Source organism: Erpetoichthys calabaricus, chromosome 5, assembly GCF_900747795.2.
Source record: "Erpetoichthys calabaricus chromosome 5, fErpCal1.3, whole genome shotgun sequence".
Taxonomy (NCBI): Eukaryota; Metazoa; Chordata; class Cladistia; order Polypteriformes; family Polypteridae; genus Erpetoichthys; species Erpetoichthys calabaricus.
In genome coordinates, this window is record NC_041398.2 from 206844928 (window position 1) to 206863279 (window position 18352).

General features: G+C 35.0%; 1 protein-coding gene across 3 annotated transcripts in view; it reads right to left on the bottom strand.

Moving 5' to 3' along the window:
* Positions 1–1948: 1948 nt before the first annotated feature.
* Positions 1949–18352, bottom strand: part of LOC114652192 (transducin-like enhancer protein 4) — a 194357-nt gene continuing 177953 nt past the window's right edge. For all 3 annotated transcript variants that reach the window (XM_028802439.2, XM_028802438.2, XM_051928051.1), the window contains exons 16-21: positions 16612–16859; positions 15503–15650; positions 13063–13213; positions 12249–12325; positions 8437–8884; positions 1949–3515 (exon numbers count right to left, since the gene is read on the bottom strand). In XM_028802439.2, coding sequence (XP_028658272.1) covers positions 8777–8884; positions 12249–12325; positions 13063–13213; positions 15503–15650; positions 16612–16859 — 732 coding nt within the window. In that variant the 3' untranslated portion in view covers positions 1949–3515; positions 8437–8776. The remainder of the gene's footprint in view (positions 3516–8436; positions 8885–12248; positions 12326–13062; positions 13214–15502; positions 15651–16611; positions 16860–18352) is intronic.

Below are 18352 nucleotides of genomic sequence, written 5' to 3' on the forward strand. Positions count from 1 at the left end.
ATGAATAAAAAGTGTATATGATTTAGTGGCTCCCAGTGTCTGCGTGGGTTTCCTCTGGGCGCTCCGGTTTCCTCCCACAGTCCAAAGACATGCAGGTTAGGTGGATTGGCGATTCTAAATTGGCCCTAGTGTGTGCTTGGTGTGTGGGTGTATTTGTATGTGTCCTGCGGTGGGTTGGCACCCTGCCCAGGATTGGTTCCTGCCTTGTGCCCTGTGTTGGCTGAGATTGGCTCCAGCAGACCCCCGTGACCCTGTGTTCGGATTCAGCGGGTTGGAAAATGGATGGATGGATGATTTAGTGGGTACTCAATAACTGTAATTAAAAACAGTAAGCATTTACCATTATACATTTCAGTCTATAAAATATGAAACTGTGATTGAACAGAAGTCTGGTTTAACCAATCACTTTTGTCTACCTTTAGTATCCATACTAGAAAATTCTCCATCTTACAAAAATCTCTTATGAGCAGATATTGGTCTTTTAATTTCACTTACTTAGAAGACAACCTCATAAATCAAAGTATGCTGCATGAAATGGAATAGAAATTCCAATCTAATGCCCTGGTGCAGTGGTGGAACAGTATGACAACAACCTGACACATTGAGGATCCTGTGACATAAAAGAGCATTGGAGATTTTTTTTCTTCAGTTTTTATCTTGATATTCCCATCTTATCAATTACTGATCTAGTTTTTTTGTTAAGAGGTTCATTTCTCTAGTTTGTAAACTGGTATTCACATTCTCATGGTCTACTCTAATTTTAATTTATATGAAGCACTTTATAATATATTAACACAGATTTCACATAGACGTTTCATTGCTGGATCGAAGTGTAGAACAACATGGAACAACAATGGAAGCTTGGAGAGAAGGTTCAAGACTACAATGTTGTTTGGTGAATTAAAAATTTAAAAAGACAGAATATTTATGCATATATGAATAGGAATAAAACTGTACTTGACTGTTTAAGTTTATAAATTATTCAGCAGTACAACCAGACACGGAATAAGAGAGACAGTAAGCATACTGTATTAAAGAAACACTTCACACCTAACAACAGGTAGTTTCTTTTATCCTTTTATACAGCATGTTTCAATTACTACCCTTTTAAAAAATGTCTTGAACTATTCAATATCAAAGCAGATGCAAGACTTCTTAGTTGTCAATTAAATTATTGTTGTCACCAATAAAAATATAAATAAATAGACAAGGCAGCAGAGAGAGAGAGGAAAAAAAACACGAAGTTAAGCTTTTAAAATTCAAATGTTACAATAAAATAAAACAGGAATTTAGTACCTGGATGCTTTACTAGGCAGAAAGACATACAGTACACATATGTGCAATCCGCAAAAAAACATCAAATCCGCACATTAGAATTTGTAACTTATAAAATCAAAAGGCAGCTGGGAAGAGACAGGAATGAACATGAGCAATGAAAGCGTATAACAAGCCAAGTCCAACAGACTTACAAAATAAAATTTGTCATTTGAAAATTTTCCATTTTTGAACGTATTAAGTAACAAACACTTTCACTAGCCAATTTGACAAGAAGGAAGATGAGGTTAAACTTCTTCAAATGTATTAAAAAGAACAAGGAAAAATGTGAAAATGTGCCATTGTATTTGAAGACATGCAAGCTTCAGCTTTCTGTGAACACATCATTTTCAGAAAATCATTCACAATAAGGTACTATATATTTAAAACTAAACACAATTACAAAAAAGTGCAATCTTGGAAATGTACTTCAATAAAACTGAATCAACTTCTGCATCAACTATCAACTTATTTTAAGTTTACTTATGATAACCAGTGCCCATGAACATAGCCAACTTTGAAGCAAGTATGTGTAATCTTAGTATGACTACCTTTAGGCAGCCATATTCCTTTCAATTGATCAACTAATGGAAGTTGTTTTAAAAACATAATATGTACTTCCACTATGACTCTCTTTTCCGGCAGTGTTATGAGGAAGAAAAATTCTTGTGACCTCTGAGTAAATATTTTAACAAGATGTAATATCCCCTATGGACAGTTTTCCAGTATAGAAATGCTTGGGCTCAATGACTTTAAAATTCCAAATCAATCCTGTAAGTCTATTATAACTTGCAACTGAACTCATACATACAGACATGCTTCTTATATCAGTCCAGAAGTACAATTAAGGCAGTATTATTCTTTTTAGTAATTTTACTTGTGCATTGTTTTTTCTTTTTCTTTTTATGAAGTAATGAGTGTTTTTAGTTTGATTTCAATGAAACTATATGTTGTGTTACAGGAGCTGAAGATTTGCATGTCTTATCACCAGGAGGTTTACATACACAAGCATTAATCTGTTCAGAATTTGGCTGATTACACTGTTTGTACCCCTGCAAAAATGCAAAAACTGCAATTCCTTAGTTGAAAGGAACATAATTCCTTTCCTAGCCACAAGCTCCACCTGGTAAAGGCTAAGCATTTCAAGAACTTATGGAAAAGAACAAATAATTCTGCTAAGTACACTACATTTTGTACACAGAAGGACATTGGTCCAGGAGGATATGGAAGGGGAAAAATAGCTAAGCTATAACAAAATAAAACATTCAAGGAAACAGTGCCACTCTGCTTTTTAAACCACAGTTTGGTGATGACACTTAACAGTTTTATGGTAATATGAACCTCTATCTTTATATGATTGTTTTCCCATCTGGCCAAGCCCCTACTTGCTGCAGTGCTGTTTTCTCTTGATTTATTTAATTAAAAAAAATTATAGTCAACCTAAAATTAGGAATTTTATCACCTGTATAACATTTTATACAGACTGGTTTCACAAGTGATGATGCTCTATCATCTGCTGAGGAACTGGTGAGAGCTGTATCAGAACTATATACATCAAAATTTTAGTATCAAAAATCCTTCACCATTTCAGCTTATCTTTGCATGACACAAAACACTAAGAACTCAATACAAATTTGGCTACCACTTCCAGAAGTCAAATAGACATTCTATTTTAAACTGAACGTTGTGGCTCTATACTCTAGAATATCAAATGGAGTACACCTAAACCAATACAATATATTACCTATATTAATGGTTTGATCTATAGCAGCAAAGGCACTGTACATCAGCAGATCCACAGACTTGGTTCTTTTAAGCATTCAATGAACAAAGTTTCCAAAAGGATTATTTACACATGTAGTGAATGATCACATGACTGTCTATTAGAAAGATTTCCCAAGCAAATTCCTGTGAAATATCTGCCAACAATCCACTTCTGGAACATGTTTACAAATACCACCTTCTATTTAGGAAACTGGAACCCACACCTAGACAATCGGGTAGTTTTCCAGGTATTTTGGATGCTTGTGCACTTCACAATATGACTCATCTGGATTCAAAGTGAAGTCCTTGTTTTAATGACCTTAGATAACTGGAATGTAATCCAAATTAACCAAGTTCCAGCTGTAGTTTACTGTAAAAATAGGTGGCTTTGGAAAGGGAACAGAAAATCTTCTCTGGAAATCTCAAGTCAATATTATCTTTCTGTAAAAAGAAAGAGAAAATTCAGTTTTAATCTGGAAGTTAAACATTCAGCGGCTATACATTTGCATAGTCAATATTCGACTGAAAGTTAAAAAGGATTTCATCTTCACTTAAAAAATGAAGCAAGTTCTTGATAAAAGTGATATTTCCTCTGGTAAAATACCTAAGCATACTGTTAAATGTTTATTATTCTATGATATACATATTAAGAATGGACCAGTTGAGATTTTTGCTAATTCTGATTCTGTTAATTGATTTTGGATATGTATTTTTTGAAATTCCAGATTAACAAGTAGATTCAAACTGGCTACCTTAAAAATATCTTGAAAAAAGTGTCACATGCATGATTAAAACTAAGCATCTGAAGTAACAAAATTTGGGTTAGAATAATCTAATATATAAATCATCTCATACATTATAACATCGTCCAAAACTGCTTCAGTATCACATAGGTCTACAATCAATTCCATTACCACTGTGTGCAAGGTAGAAACCAACTCTGTAATGGGTACCAGTTCCAGAGGATCCACAAACACACACACGTCCAAATTTGGCCAATTTGGAGTCGGCAATTAACTTAACAAACAGACCATCTTGATGTGAAGGCAACAAGCAAAAGTCCACACAGACAGTGATGTAAAATGCTGGATCCCTGAGGTAACAACGGTAATGTCTGTGCAAGCAGGCTGCACTTGCTATGATAGGTCAGTTTATTAATGGAATTTTACAGAATTCAGTTTATATGGTGACCTTACATTTATGTTATGACTATTCTTATTATCTTTCTCAAGTTATTGTGACAATTGTGCAAGAAATTCTATCAATAACTCAACTAATTCATGCAAGTCTACTTGAAAAATGCCTGGGAACTGGAGGGATATAGAGATTAGGGAGCTCCTTTCCATTCAATAATTCAAGCCAAAAAAAAAAATTGTTAAACCTAGTTATCTTTAATTGGATTGAATTACCCAAAACAGTACAGATGGAAGTCATAACATGTAGATATTAACAGATGGATATTTATCATACATCATTATATTCATCATTTTATTGTTCAGACCTCAACTACTGCCTTACATTAGTATAATTACAAGCTATTATGAAACTTATTCGCCACTGAAATTCTCTGTAGATTTCATGTAATTCATAAGAAGCATTTCTGAATACAGTGAGATTTTCAAAACACTGTAAAATCTAAAAATCATACATATACTCGCTATGTCTCTGCTCAGTATCTTTGCAAGCCTCAACCTGTGCTGCCTGGCACTTCCTCTCTCGTCCACATTCCTGTAAAGCCTAGTTCCTGTTCTCTTTTTGAGTACTACCAATGATAGATGTGAAGACATCCATAATATTCTTGCAAATATTTCGGGTTTAGCCTTGTTAGTACTTAGCAACCAAATGTCGCTCTGTACATTTTAACTTTTTTGTAAAAGTAAAAACAAAAACAAAAAAAAAAACGAAAACTGAATTTTATGTCCTTAATGTTCCAATATCATTTCCTCCACTGAGTAACCACAGGCCAAACTGATCAACTGGACTGCTCAGTGGATTCAGACACACAGATATCTTGTAGTGCTTTATTATATACAGTCATATGAAAACGTTTGGGAACCCCTCTCAGCCTGTATAATAATTTACTCCACTTTCAACAAAAAAGATAACAGTGGTATGTCTTTCATTTCCTAGGAACATCTGAGTACTGGGGTGTTTTCCAAACAAAGATTTTTAGTGAAGCAGTATTTAGTTGTATGAAATTAAATCAAATGTGAAAAACTGGCTGTGTAAAAATTTGGGTCCCCTTGTCATTTTGCTGATTAGAATGCATGTAACTTCTCAATATTAATTACTTGCAACACCAAATTGGTTGGACTAGCTCGTTAAGCCTTGAACTTCATAGACAGGTGTGTCCAATCATGGGAAAAGGTATTTAAGGTGGTCAATTGCAAGTTGTGCTTCCCTTTGACTCTCCTCTGAAGAGTGACAGTATGGGATCCTCAAAGCAACTCTCAAAAGATCTGAAAACAAAGATTGTTCAGTATCATGGTTTACGGGAAGGCTACAAAAAGCTATCTCAGAGGTTTAAAGTGTCAGTTTCAACTGTAAGGAATGTAATCAGGAAATGGAAGGCCACAGGCACAGTTGCTGTTAAACCCAGGTCTGGCAGGCCAAGAAAAACACAGGAGCGGCATATGCGCAGGATTGTGAGAATAGTTACAGACAACCTACAGATCACCTCCAAAGACCTACAAGAACATCTTGCTGCAGATGGTGTATCTGTACATTGTTCTACAATTCAGTGCAATTTGCACAAAGAACATCTGTATGGCAGGGTGATGAGAAAGAAGCCCTTTCTGCACTCATGCCACAAAAAGAGTCGCTTGTTGTATGCAAATGCTCATTTTGACAAGCCAGATTCATTTTGGAACAAAATGCTTTGGACTGATGAGACAAAAATTAAGTTATTTGGTCATAACAAAAAGTGCTTTGCATGGCGGAAGAAGAACACCACATTCCAAGAAAAACACCTGCTACCTACTGTCAAATTTGGTGGAGGTTCCATTATTCTGTGGGGCTGTATGGCTAGTTCAGGGACTGGGGCCCTTGTTAAAGTTGAGGATTGGATGAAATCAACCCAATACCAACAAATTCTTCAGGATATTGTTCAAGCATTAGTCACAAAGTTGAAGTTACGTAGGGGTTGGATATTCCAACAAGGTACAGACCCAAAACACATTTTGAAATCTACAAAGGCATTCATGCAGAGGGAGAAGTACAATGTTCTGGAATGGCTGTCACAGTCCCCTGATTTGAATATCATTGAAAATCTATGGGATGACTTGAAGCAGGCTGTCCGTGCTCGGCAGCCATCAAATTCAACTGAACTGGGGAGATTTTGAATGGAAGAATGGTCAAAAATACCTCCATCCAGAATCCAGACACTCATCAAAGGCTATAGGAGGACAGCGTCTAGAGGCTGTTATATTTGCAAAAGGAGGCTCAACTAAGTATTGATGCAATATCTCTGTTGGGGTGCCGAAATTTATGCACCTGTCTAATTTTGTTACGATGCATATTGCATATTTTCTGTTAATCCAATAAACAATGTCATTGCTGAAATACTACTACTACTTGCTACTCTGAAAGCTCAGCCAATGATAAACAAAAATCCAAAGAATTAAAAGGGGTTCCCAAACTTTTTCATACGACTGTATACTACAGAGGTGGCAGCTTTACTTTACAACCAATTTTGAATTAAAAGTCAAGTCCTGCTATTAATACACCAATTCATTTAATGATAAGATCTGATCCTGACTCTGTTACTGTGTATTTTATTTTCTGAAGAAGAAATAAAAGTAGGTGTTCTGCAGACTAGACAGAATTAGTACCCCTTGATCCTCCATTGTTTTTGTCCCTAAAACAATTTATTATACTGATTTCACCATAACAAATATTTCATAGGTTTTAAATGGTTGTGGGGTGTTTGGGTGGATCTTGTTTTTCTTTTATTGTATTTTTGCTGAATACTGTACAATGTTTACTGTTATGTAAATAAGTTAAAATATAAAGCTACAGATTATTTTTTTCATTGTAATTAATCTACAGTACTAGCATTACTCATTTCTGTTTTAAAAAAATCAGTCTTGTGAGTTTGGTCATCAGACTCTGGAAATTTCATCAATGATGGTGTTATTACAAATTATTGATATATTTTAGTATCACTAGGGGACTCCGCCCCATGCTAGCTTCGCTCGCCCACCCCAGGTTTGGTTTACTGGATATACAATTTAAAGAGATTGTTATTTTCATGGGAATTGTTACATATGCATTATTTTCACTTTTACTTTAAAACTTTTGTAAAAACAATACTTGTCCTTTATTTCCAGCCCCGTGCGTGGTTAAATCTCTTTCTTGCAGGATGTATAATGCTGCTCGTGTTGTGAAGGGGGGTCGGCTGAACGCATGCTAAGGAGATGCCGTCGGATCAGCTGCTGTCTTTCTGCTGCTGGTGAGCTGCTTGTTTTGTTTGTCTCACTGCGCGTCGATCATTTAAAAGCCTGTATAACAGCTGTCCATTTGCCAGTTCATGTCTCTGCTGCTCATATTGTGAAGGGGGGGCTTACTGATCGCACGCTAAGGAGAAGCGGTCGGATCAACTGCTGGCTTGCTGCTGCTGGCGAGCTGCGTGTTCTGCTTGTCGTTGTTTTAAGAGCTGGGAGCACATGAAGTGTGTCTGCCAAAGGCATTCCAACAACTGCTAGGTTAGATGTCCGTGAACTTGTTTTAAATGTTGTCTCACTGCCTTGTCTCGCAGGACGTCAAATTGTCTTCTGAGAAGATCACGTCTCGACTCCCTAGTCTCCCTCCCAAGATTTATTTTTATAATAGAGAGGTTAAAAAAAAAAGAATGAAAAGAGGGATCCTTATTAAGGGTACACTCTTTAAATTTTTAAGCAATATTGACAATTGTTTCCTTTTACTTCCAGTTCAAGTGATGCTAGTTTGGTAAAAAAATTTTAGGGTTCATAAGATGCTGTGTAAAATGTAAAATTTAATATGAGAAATGACACAGCAGTGCTACAGTACATCAAAAAACGGTCTACTTAGCAGTATATCATGCATCTAATTGGTCTGCAGAATCAATAGGTTACAGTAAAACCCATGACTTAATATTACTTTTAAACACATATAAAACTAGGGCACACCAAATAGGTGATTTAATACTTGGTGTGTGTCATCAGTCATAACACAGAAACTCATGCTACAAGAAAACACTTTGGAAAGATACTTGTATTATACTATATAAAAATACTTTAAGTATGTGGAAATAATAATAATAATAATAATAATTCAATATCTTATACCTATCTTAAAAAATGAAATGAATAATAAAAAAAGAAGTGGATATAAAATGACTTGCCTCAAATTGTAATACTCTGGTCTTGCAGCTCCATCCAATCATAATTTAAATACTGGTTAGAAAATCCTTTGTTATAATAAATACTAAGTTTTTCTTTTCTTTTTCTTTTTTTTTTTTTAGTTTACAAGTTTATGTCAATACAAGAATGCCTGGCTTCAATCAGGCAGTTCTTCGCTGAAGATTTGGTATCATAAGCATTTACTGTACATCCATAATAGTAGTAGTAAAAGGTCCAAGTAATGTTACCTCATATAAATTTGAATTTAGCATTAGTTTTAAAGATCAGATATAACAAAGTGCTTCAGTTGGAGTCCTCTTTGTATTTAGATCCTGTGCTTAATAAATAACTTCATAGACAGTGGCCTTCTTGTCCCCAGAGCCAGTGACAATGTATTTATCATCCACAGAGATATCACAGCTTAACACAGAAGATGATTCCTTGGACTATAAAAAAAAAAAAAAAAAAGTGTTAAAAAAAGCTACAAAAAATGCATCATTTTCTCTTTAAGCAAGGAAAGCAGAAACAGATGTTCTAAAACCTTGTACTACACCCCTCTACTGCAGTTTGCCAAAAGTTAATGGCTTTAATATATGTTCTTTATTTTTTCTTGGAGGTCGCTGGCAATGAATGGGCTTTACAGTATGCTCAAAACATTATCTGTCATTCTTGGCAGAACTAGAGACCTTTAAGTGGTTTCAAATGTATGAAACATTAGAAAAAGAGAAATGCTATTTCTTTTGGATGAAAATTAGTTTTCTCTGTTAAAGGCAAGTTCTGTGCAGTGGAGGTGCTACCTTTACAAGTTTTACAGCATCCAGTAAACTGATTTACATACGCATTCAGTTTTATGGGTAACAGTGCAAAGGTCAGTATTAAGTATTCAAATGCAGATTATGTTTTTGAAAATGCCACAGAAAAAAAATCTTATAATAAATCTCTGTTTCAGCAGTCACTTCTACTTGCAGTGATATGTTTACCAAACAATAAAGCCCCTGGTGACTAGGAAACACTATACTGATCATTAAGATGCAATTGGACTGGTGCTAAAATCCCCAAAATAAGTGCTTTAGGGTAGGTTAAATAGTCCATAGAACATTCTAATACTAGCATTCGAAGCCACTGACAAATGTACAAGTTTGTGGCCTTCTAGGTAACTAGTATGCTGAATATCCTCAGGTTAAATGGATACAATAAAATGGCCCTTTATGAGTATAGTTGTGTGTAACTGGGGCTTACGATGGACTGGTGTCTTGTCTATGACTGTTTCCTGCCTTGCACGAGTTCTGCTGGGATAGGCTGTGGGCTTCTAAAAACCCTGAATTGAACAACTGGTTGATTAAGAATGTTATGTTACATTATCTACAGAAAAGACTAAGTTCATGACTACATTCATATCTTCAGCACTTTAATGGGTGTACACATTTGTGTGAGTGAACTGTTCAACTTTTAAAGTTAGAAGTTTCAACAAGAAATTAGTAGTATCCCATATTTGATAACTGATGAATACAATTTTAGTAAGCTGTTATATGGAGGTGACACAGTGCTGATAGCTACTTCTAACAAAAAGTTAAAAAATCTCAGATAAAATCAAAGAAAGGGCAAAGATAGAATAGACCATCAAATGCAATAAAACTTCACAGGGTAAAGAAAGATACAATATAAAAAAATCCAAGAAACGGTGTATTCATATAATAAAAAGAATATTTTTGTTTTATTTTTGGATTTGTGAGTTTCAGTTAAACAATTTAGAGATGTTCTATGAACAATGCTAATACAAATGTAATCATTTTGCTTTTAAAACAGATACTATGACAGGAAGGATCAAGTTTTAACATGGCAAAATGAGTGTCTTTAATGTCATTAGCACACTATTACATATAAATAAAAAATAATGACTTTATCCTCAAAGCCTGTATTATACACTTAAAATTACAACCTTAAAGTGTCTAATGATTTGCCTGTTGACTAGACATGACATCCACAATATCAGCCACTGTGAAAAGCAAAGGCCAGAAATAAAATTCAGAATCCTGGATCAGAATTCTGACCTGAGCACTACTTTTAAGGAATCTGCATGCTCTCCTTCTGACTGTAGTTTTCTAGTTAGTAAATGGGTAAACAGATTTCTTCTTTCTTTCTTGCCTTCTAACGTAATAAGTAGAATATTTTTTTTTTTAAATAACTAACAATAAATACCACTCTTCAGTTTTGAAAACCAAATTGCCTTTGAAGAGAGACAGGTACAAATTTTATAGAAGTACAAAATTATGTTTGGAGTTTGAAGCATCATTTATTAAAGGACATTTACGATGTCAACTTAATACTGGAGAAGCTACTCAAAAATGAATCGTAAAGATAAGCTATTTAGTTAATAAAACAAAATTGGAGTCATGATAGAAGGCAGAATGAGAGAAGCAGTAACTGCAGTTACAATATTCAGAATGAGAAACCTAGTGTTTGACAAGGAATACTTCATATGATTTGTATAATCTGGGAAAGCTTTTAACTGAAGACACTAAAAATCCAAAATTATAATTACTTATACAAAAGAAGTCACAGAATTGCAAATATGAAGGATGAACTAAAATAAAACTTGGTTCCTGCTTTTTGATATCAGAAGTTAAATTTAAAGAGGACTGGCTGGGAGTTCATGACCGTCTTGGAACGACAACTTCAATGTTGTTCCAGCATCAACATTTCTGGTCAGGTCAGGTTGGCGAGCATGCACTGGCATAAAAGACCAGGCAGACATGCGGTCAAGTCCCACCTCCCGGAAATGATCATCTATCTGCTGTAGCCAGGCGTTACGAGGGCGTCCTTGTGGCCTGGTCCAGCCACTCAGAGCCTCAGTAATGAGGACCCTGCAAGCTGGATCATTCGCTGGAAATCACGCCACATGGCCGTAGTGCCATAACTGATGCTCCCTCACAATGCAGGTAATGTGCCTCATTTGGGACTCCATGAGCAACCGCTTGTTCAACACAAAGTCAAACCACCAGTACCCAAGGATTCTCCAAAGAGACACATTACCGAAGGAGTCCAGTCTTCATCTCAGGTCACTGGATATCATCCATGTCTCGCAGCAACAGGAACCTAACAAAATCTGATTGACTAGAATTATATAGTTAGACTGACATGGGAATTGGTGAGTTGCTTTATAAAATAATAAATAATTTCAATAACAGACAGTATGTGAGGGTCTACAATACTGACTTCAAATTGTTATGACAACATTTACAGAATCTCTGTGCCAAACTGCTTCAAGTGTAAAACTCAACCATAAGACTCCATGTAAACTGAACAAAAGATTTTTTTCCTAAAGCTAGTCCTGTAAATGTGAAGTACTATCACAGTTCCCTTTGTCTCTGTTTATCAAGTAGAGGATAATTCTTCTATAGTCATTCTCCAATTTACCCAGCCTCCCTATACAGTACTTAGTTCTTTTAGCTTTCAAAAGGCATCCAATTTAAACCCACAAAACACTTTGCAATTTAAGAAGATGTGCTGCACTGTTGTTTTTCTGACTCACCTCACCTGTCATTATCTTGTAACCCATTGCTATAAATTAACTGCTGCCAACAAGAGACTATAAACAAAAGGCAGACACATTTTCTTTTCTCTTTGACTCCCTTTGCCACATGTCCTTCCAAAATACCTTTATATTTTTAATGAAAAAACTTTTTTTTTTTATTTTGCTTTGACTACAAACTCATAAGAACACATCAACAACAGAACATACAGTATGTTCTTTTAACACACTACACGCTTTCTTATTCCCATTAAACAAACTTAAATAAAAACCGATACCTGGAATATGCTGGCTCCATAAGGCGTCCTCCAGGCATTAAGTAAGTTGTCCTTTCCAGTGCTTACAAACCATTTACCTATAAAACATATTTTTAATATATATATCATATCTGGTTGAGTACGACAGGAACAATGCACTGCTGTTAATAGCACTTTCACATCATTGCATGACTCAGAAAGTTGAATAGGCCAGCACATGATAAAGGCAGCAACTTAAAAAATACTGTACACATCAAAATATAGATAAAAAGACCAATACATTTTCAGTTAAAAATATTGATAAATATACAGAGGAAAAGTAATATTCATCAAATACTGTATTTCATTATTTTATATTTTTAGGGAGTTACACATATAACTTGAGAAATATGAACCGATTCTGTAAAGTTAACATACATTAAGTAAAAACTAAAAACTGTACGAATTTTTTCAATAAAAATAATAATCATCAAATTTAAGATGGCATCTGAACAGACATTCTAATTTTAACTGTCTTTTAAAATATAGCAGAATCTTTGTTTATTTATATAACTACACTTTAACATACATGGTCAACAAGCAATTAATTAATCACAATTTCTTCCTCGGCAACTTATTTTAGTGTAGCTGCATTGTACTTCTCATTGAAAAGAATTAGAAAACTTAAAATTCTTTGATTGATTTACTGTTGTTTCTACTGACTAGCCAGAAGCTTAATATGCAGATTTAGATTAAGCTTTCAGACAGAAACAACTCACAAATGTACAAGTTTAAGATTTACAGAATATACAAGAATTATCAAAAAATTAATTTAAACAAATCCATTTGTACATACCACAGTGGGCAAACTTAAGTGAAAGCACGCAGCTTTCATGAAGATGCAACTGATATTTGTCTGGTTTTGTTACATGCAATACTTCCACATTACTGTTTTCCATTCCCACAGACAGCCACTCTCCAGTTGGACAGTACCCCAAAGAGAAAATCTGTAAATAAAGCCATAAACACCATATACTCATTCACAAAGCGATTTCCATGGACACATTTTACAGAAAGCTATGGCAAAATGTCGTCACTTTTTACAAGAAAAGGCAATGGATAAAGCAAAAGAGGAGGCAACATCGATAAGCTTCTGTTCCAAGACCGCCGCTCCCCCCGAGCCCCTTCATTGTAATAGTAACCACAGCACAGAGAGAAGTGTGTAAATTGCAACAGGTACACATGTCGTAAATGTAGAAACGACGGACCTTGGTTGTGTGTGAACTGTTAACATTTGAATCTGATGATTGCCTATAGCGCAGGACTGACCTCTCTGTACTATTCTTTCCTCTGCATGCCCTGGAGTACAAAAGAAACAGTACCGTGCACCAAAACGTGGACACTGGCAAGATCAAAAAAAAAAAAATATGAATATGAATAATATGAATAATGTTGCACCAGTGCCACAATGTTTTCCAAAATGTACTATACAGGTCATAAAATGAGTTATTCCAAATATCATATATACATATGTCTCTGTTTTTTGTCAGTGCGGCTTTCACATCATGGACCGTAAGGTGCATACTAATTCAGCATGAGCAGGAACACTCAATAAAACTGAATAAAAAAAAAAATTCAAGTTGACGGTGAGATACGAAGCAGGCAGATTCACCAGCGTTTATGTATGTCAGCTTTTATCCCTCCAGATCAGAGAATTTCCAGTTCCACTATCTCAAAACACCACTCAGTTATTCCCAGTTTCAGATAAAAAGTAACCACGTCAGATCTGGGGCGGGGGGTGGGTGTTGTATCGTGATCATGACTGAGAGAAAAAAAAAAAGGAAAAAAAAACAAAACAAACCAAGCTAACTTTTACAAGTACTATAAATTTGCACTGGCTTTTACAGACAAATCAAATGTATGTTTTTATTGTATAATATTAACAATAAAAGCAGCTCACTACTCAAAATGGTAAATTTGCCGTGGAGCTGGTTTCGAACTCACAACCTCTGGATTATAAGTCAGTGGATCTTACCACTACACCACGGAAGCTGTCGTATAGTACTTGCACTTTTTATGAAAGTATTTATTTGATATTTGGCCATCAGCCTTCACACATTATATAGTTCATGTATACATTTTGTTATTATTAAAACATAAAAAATGTTTCTGTTTTAATGATTTGTTTACATATATTGCTGAAGACACAAAACACATATCAAAATATTTCCCCTTACAATTCTGGGTAGCTCACTCCCAGTTAATCAATCAAGGAAGTAACTGGGAGAACTTCTTGCCCATCCTGAGGTGTTGTGGGAGTGGGGGTGGGGGTGGGTTGGGGGTGAGGGTGTGGACGGTATAGCAGGTTGCTTGCTGGTTACTGACAGATTTAGAAGACAAAAGACGCTGACGGAGAAGTGCGAAGGGATTTAAGGTGGGCCGAATTTATGAGTTTTTTCATTGGCTCTGGTAATTCTAGAGTTAAAGAGATTCCCAATTATACAGATTGTCCGCAGATACATTAAGCAAGGATGTTCAGTGTCACACAGTAAGTGGTTAGGACTATTTTGTGGTTTCCAGTTTAGCTTCTTTCTCAAAAGGCTACACTACAATAAGTGGATTATCTTGCTATAAGATTTTTTCACTGTAAGTGACTCGTGTAAATCTCATTCAGTTTATTTAAAATTTTTTCCAATATTTAGAAAATTTGTTAATATTTTGATATTTGGTGTGGTTGCTCCAGCTTATAAAAATGTGAAGTACACCAGAGGAGACTCTGTTGAACTGATGTTCTATAGATAAAAGGAAGATGTGCATTAACTGCTAATTTAGGATATTTGGTAATGCATTTTTGATCCGCTTATTTATTTGTATACTTTTTAATAATTTTACCACTTATACATATTCATACATAAATACTGAGACACAATCTATTATAGTATGTCTCGCTCAAATTGCTGGACTTCTTGGGTACATCTATTTCAATGTCAATTTCCTTATCCCAATAAAAATTAAGCCATGCAAACACTTCAAATATATTTGTTACTGCATTGGTTTATTCAGATTAGCTGTATTGCTGTCACTCTGACAGAAGTTACTTTTACCATGTTGTTCAAGTACTGACAACTGAATGCTGATAGTAGAACACGAAAGCAAATGCATGTATAAAATAAAAAAAAAAAAAAAAAAAAAAGTAAAATTAGCAAAAGGGGAAAGACAACAGTAATAATAGTAATAATACAATAAAGAGACAAACCACCTACTAAATTAGTTTTCCTGTTTCACATTATATATACCTGTGAAGTAAAGTCATGTTGTTGTAGCTGCCTTCCTTCCCTGAGATCCCAGGACCTTACTGTGTTGTCCAGACCTCCTGTCCATAGCTTGGTGCCATCATTGGAGATATCAATACAACTGGCTCCATCTGTGTGGCCCTGGAATTGCCTGTGTAATTGAAAGCAAAATAATCAGGAAATTTAACACTAGATAAAAGAATCTACAATTGTAAAATTTATATCCTGATGCAGTTATCTATATATTATAAATGTTACAGAAGTCAGGAAGCATGGTTAGTACTGAAAATGAATATGAGGTCTGATGTGTGTTAAATGTAAGTTTGAAGCAGTCAGTCATTTTCCAACCCGCTATATCCTAACACAGGATTTGAAGCAGTGTCCAATAAGATACATGACTATAAGTGCAGAGTTTTATTGGATAAATATACAGGATAATAAAGGCTACTTAAGCAAAACAGTGAGCCTGTTTAGTCTATTTGCAATCATTAATTGAATACCATTTTGAAACTAGGATTAAAAATCTACGTTTACATGATGGCTGCCAAGACTTCCAATAAACACAGTACCCACAACCGGCTCTCAAAAATGATCTGTCAAATATCTCAGTTAAAAATGAGATTCAAATGAGATTAAAGATTTAAAAGCAAATTCAGCAAAGACTGAAGGCATGTTTATTTTTTAATACAAAATACTGTTCCCTTTCTTTGAAGCAACCTGAAAAAAAACATTAATTAAGTAACAATGCTATAGACTAAAACTTGAGGGGATGGAGGAGAGTTGAGACAGCAGAGATGATGAAGGAGGTGGTTGGCTGCATCTAAGTATAATAACAGTAAAATGCCCAACACAAAAATGCATTTTTGTAGCAAGAAATGTATTTACTGTGAAATATAAAAAATTACAAACACAAATTTCATGAAGAACACTAAATTAATTGATGACTGGACCTTAAGACAAAGTGACAAATTTGCAAAATATGCATAGGTTTAGCTTTCAACATAAAACAGGAAATAATGATTATCATTATCTTAATTACATCTTTTAAGTAGTACATCTTTTTGTGGCTTCAGCTGTAATCCATGCTAAATTGTGTCGGAAAAGGGCCTCACCTAACTAATGTCTGGTTATGCAAGTCCCAGACTGCAATGTTCCCATCACTGCAGCAGGAAAAGCAGACCTTGGAATCAGGACTGATAGCTAATGCATAGCATGCAGGAGCTGAAGATGTCAGTTCTGCTTTGATGCGTGGGGTGGGTGCTGCCAGGTCCCAGATGGATAACGTGCTCGCTTCCCCTCCAACAATCAGGGTGCGCCCATCAGGGAGTAATCTGCAGGAGCGGATGTAGTTGTCTCTGTTCTGTGGAGACAGAAGCCATCAAGAGATTACTCATGAGGAAAGAAAAACAATATTAACATGAGAGCAAGAATCCATAAAAGTATTGTTTTCCCTCCTTGTCTTAATGAGGCATTTGTATTTATGACAATGATAAAGTGGATTAATGCTATAAAAAACAGCACACATTAGGGAAGTGTTTAAACATTATCTACATACTCTGCACAGTCAACACATTTAATCTTAATTATCATCAGGAATCTCAAATCTCTGATCATATAAACAGGATTATAAACAGTCATTCGGAGATGCTGGTTTCATAAAAATGAAAGCTTTGTAAGTATTTAAAACTAATATAGTCCTGTAAAAAATATCCTCTCTTAGTTTTACTGACACTTTAACACTAGTCAATCATACTAGTGTTAGTATGCACAAGACGTTTTTTTTTTTTACATTTTCCTGAACAAGAGGAATCTGAGTAACACAGTCCAGCCATGTACTTTACTTAAACAAAGAACCTATAATTAACACCCATATTTCTGAAGATTGTAACAAGACAGAGTTAGTAACGGAAGCACAACCACTTCCTGAAAAGAATAAGTACATTGAAATATTAAAAGAAAAACAGCCAAATTATTTTCCGAATTATTACATTTTTAAATTTTTGGATAACAGCAAACAAATATTCCAACTAGCCAAGCTATATTACTAATAATGCCATGACATACAGCACCATCACAAGGTGTTTATCTAAGCAAACAACTGTGCAATACAAAATTGTACCAAAGAAAAAAAAAGACTATATAAAAGAGACCGAATTACAGTCTTTTTTTTAATACATTTTCAACAGCAATTTTGAAGAGCACGGGTATTTTAAAATTAGTGTCATAGTGAATGATATAAATGATGGCAGTATGCCTTTATGGAAAATTACCATACTGTCACACTGACTAGATTACACTTCTATTCATATTAAAATTATTAATTAACTGCAGGTCAGAAAATTGTCACAATGATACTGGCAGGATAATGTTGGATTTGCCTTTTGAACCACATTAGCTGAAGGTTAATGAATCAGCCAGCTTTCTCTCTCTCTTCTTCAACTTACTATATTTCAAGCCTGCACAATGCTTAAGTTAGCATTATTTCTGGGTATGGCTTATAAACTAACTTATTATATTCATGTGAAAAAAATGTATGATGCATAACATACAAACAAATCAAAATAATGGGCATGAAGAGATAAGTCAGAAAATTTAGATATAAAATATAATTACCTTAACAGAAAATTTCTTTTAACACTATCTGCTAACCATAACATATTTCCTTTGCCTTATTAACGAAAGCAACTTATTTAACTCTTTTAGGGCGGATGTCAACTTTTGTCGACAGGAGGGGTTGAGGGCGAATGTCGACAAAAGTCGACATCCAGGGATAGAGGGCGACAATCAGCTGTTAATGGCGACAAAACTCACTGTCACGTCGCAGGCATTCCCTCTGTGCTTGGAGGAATGCTG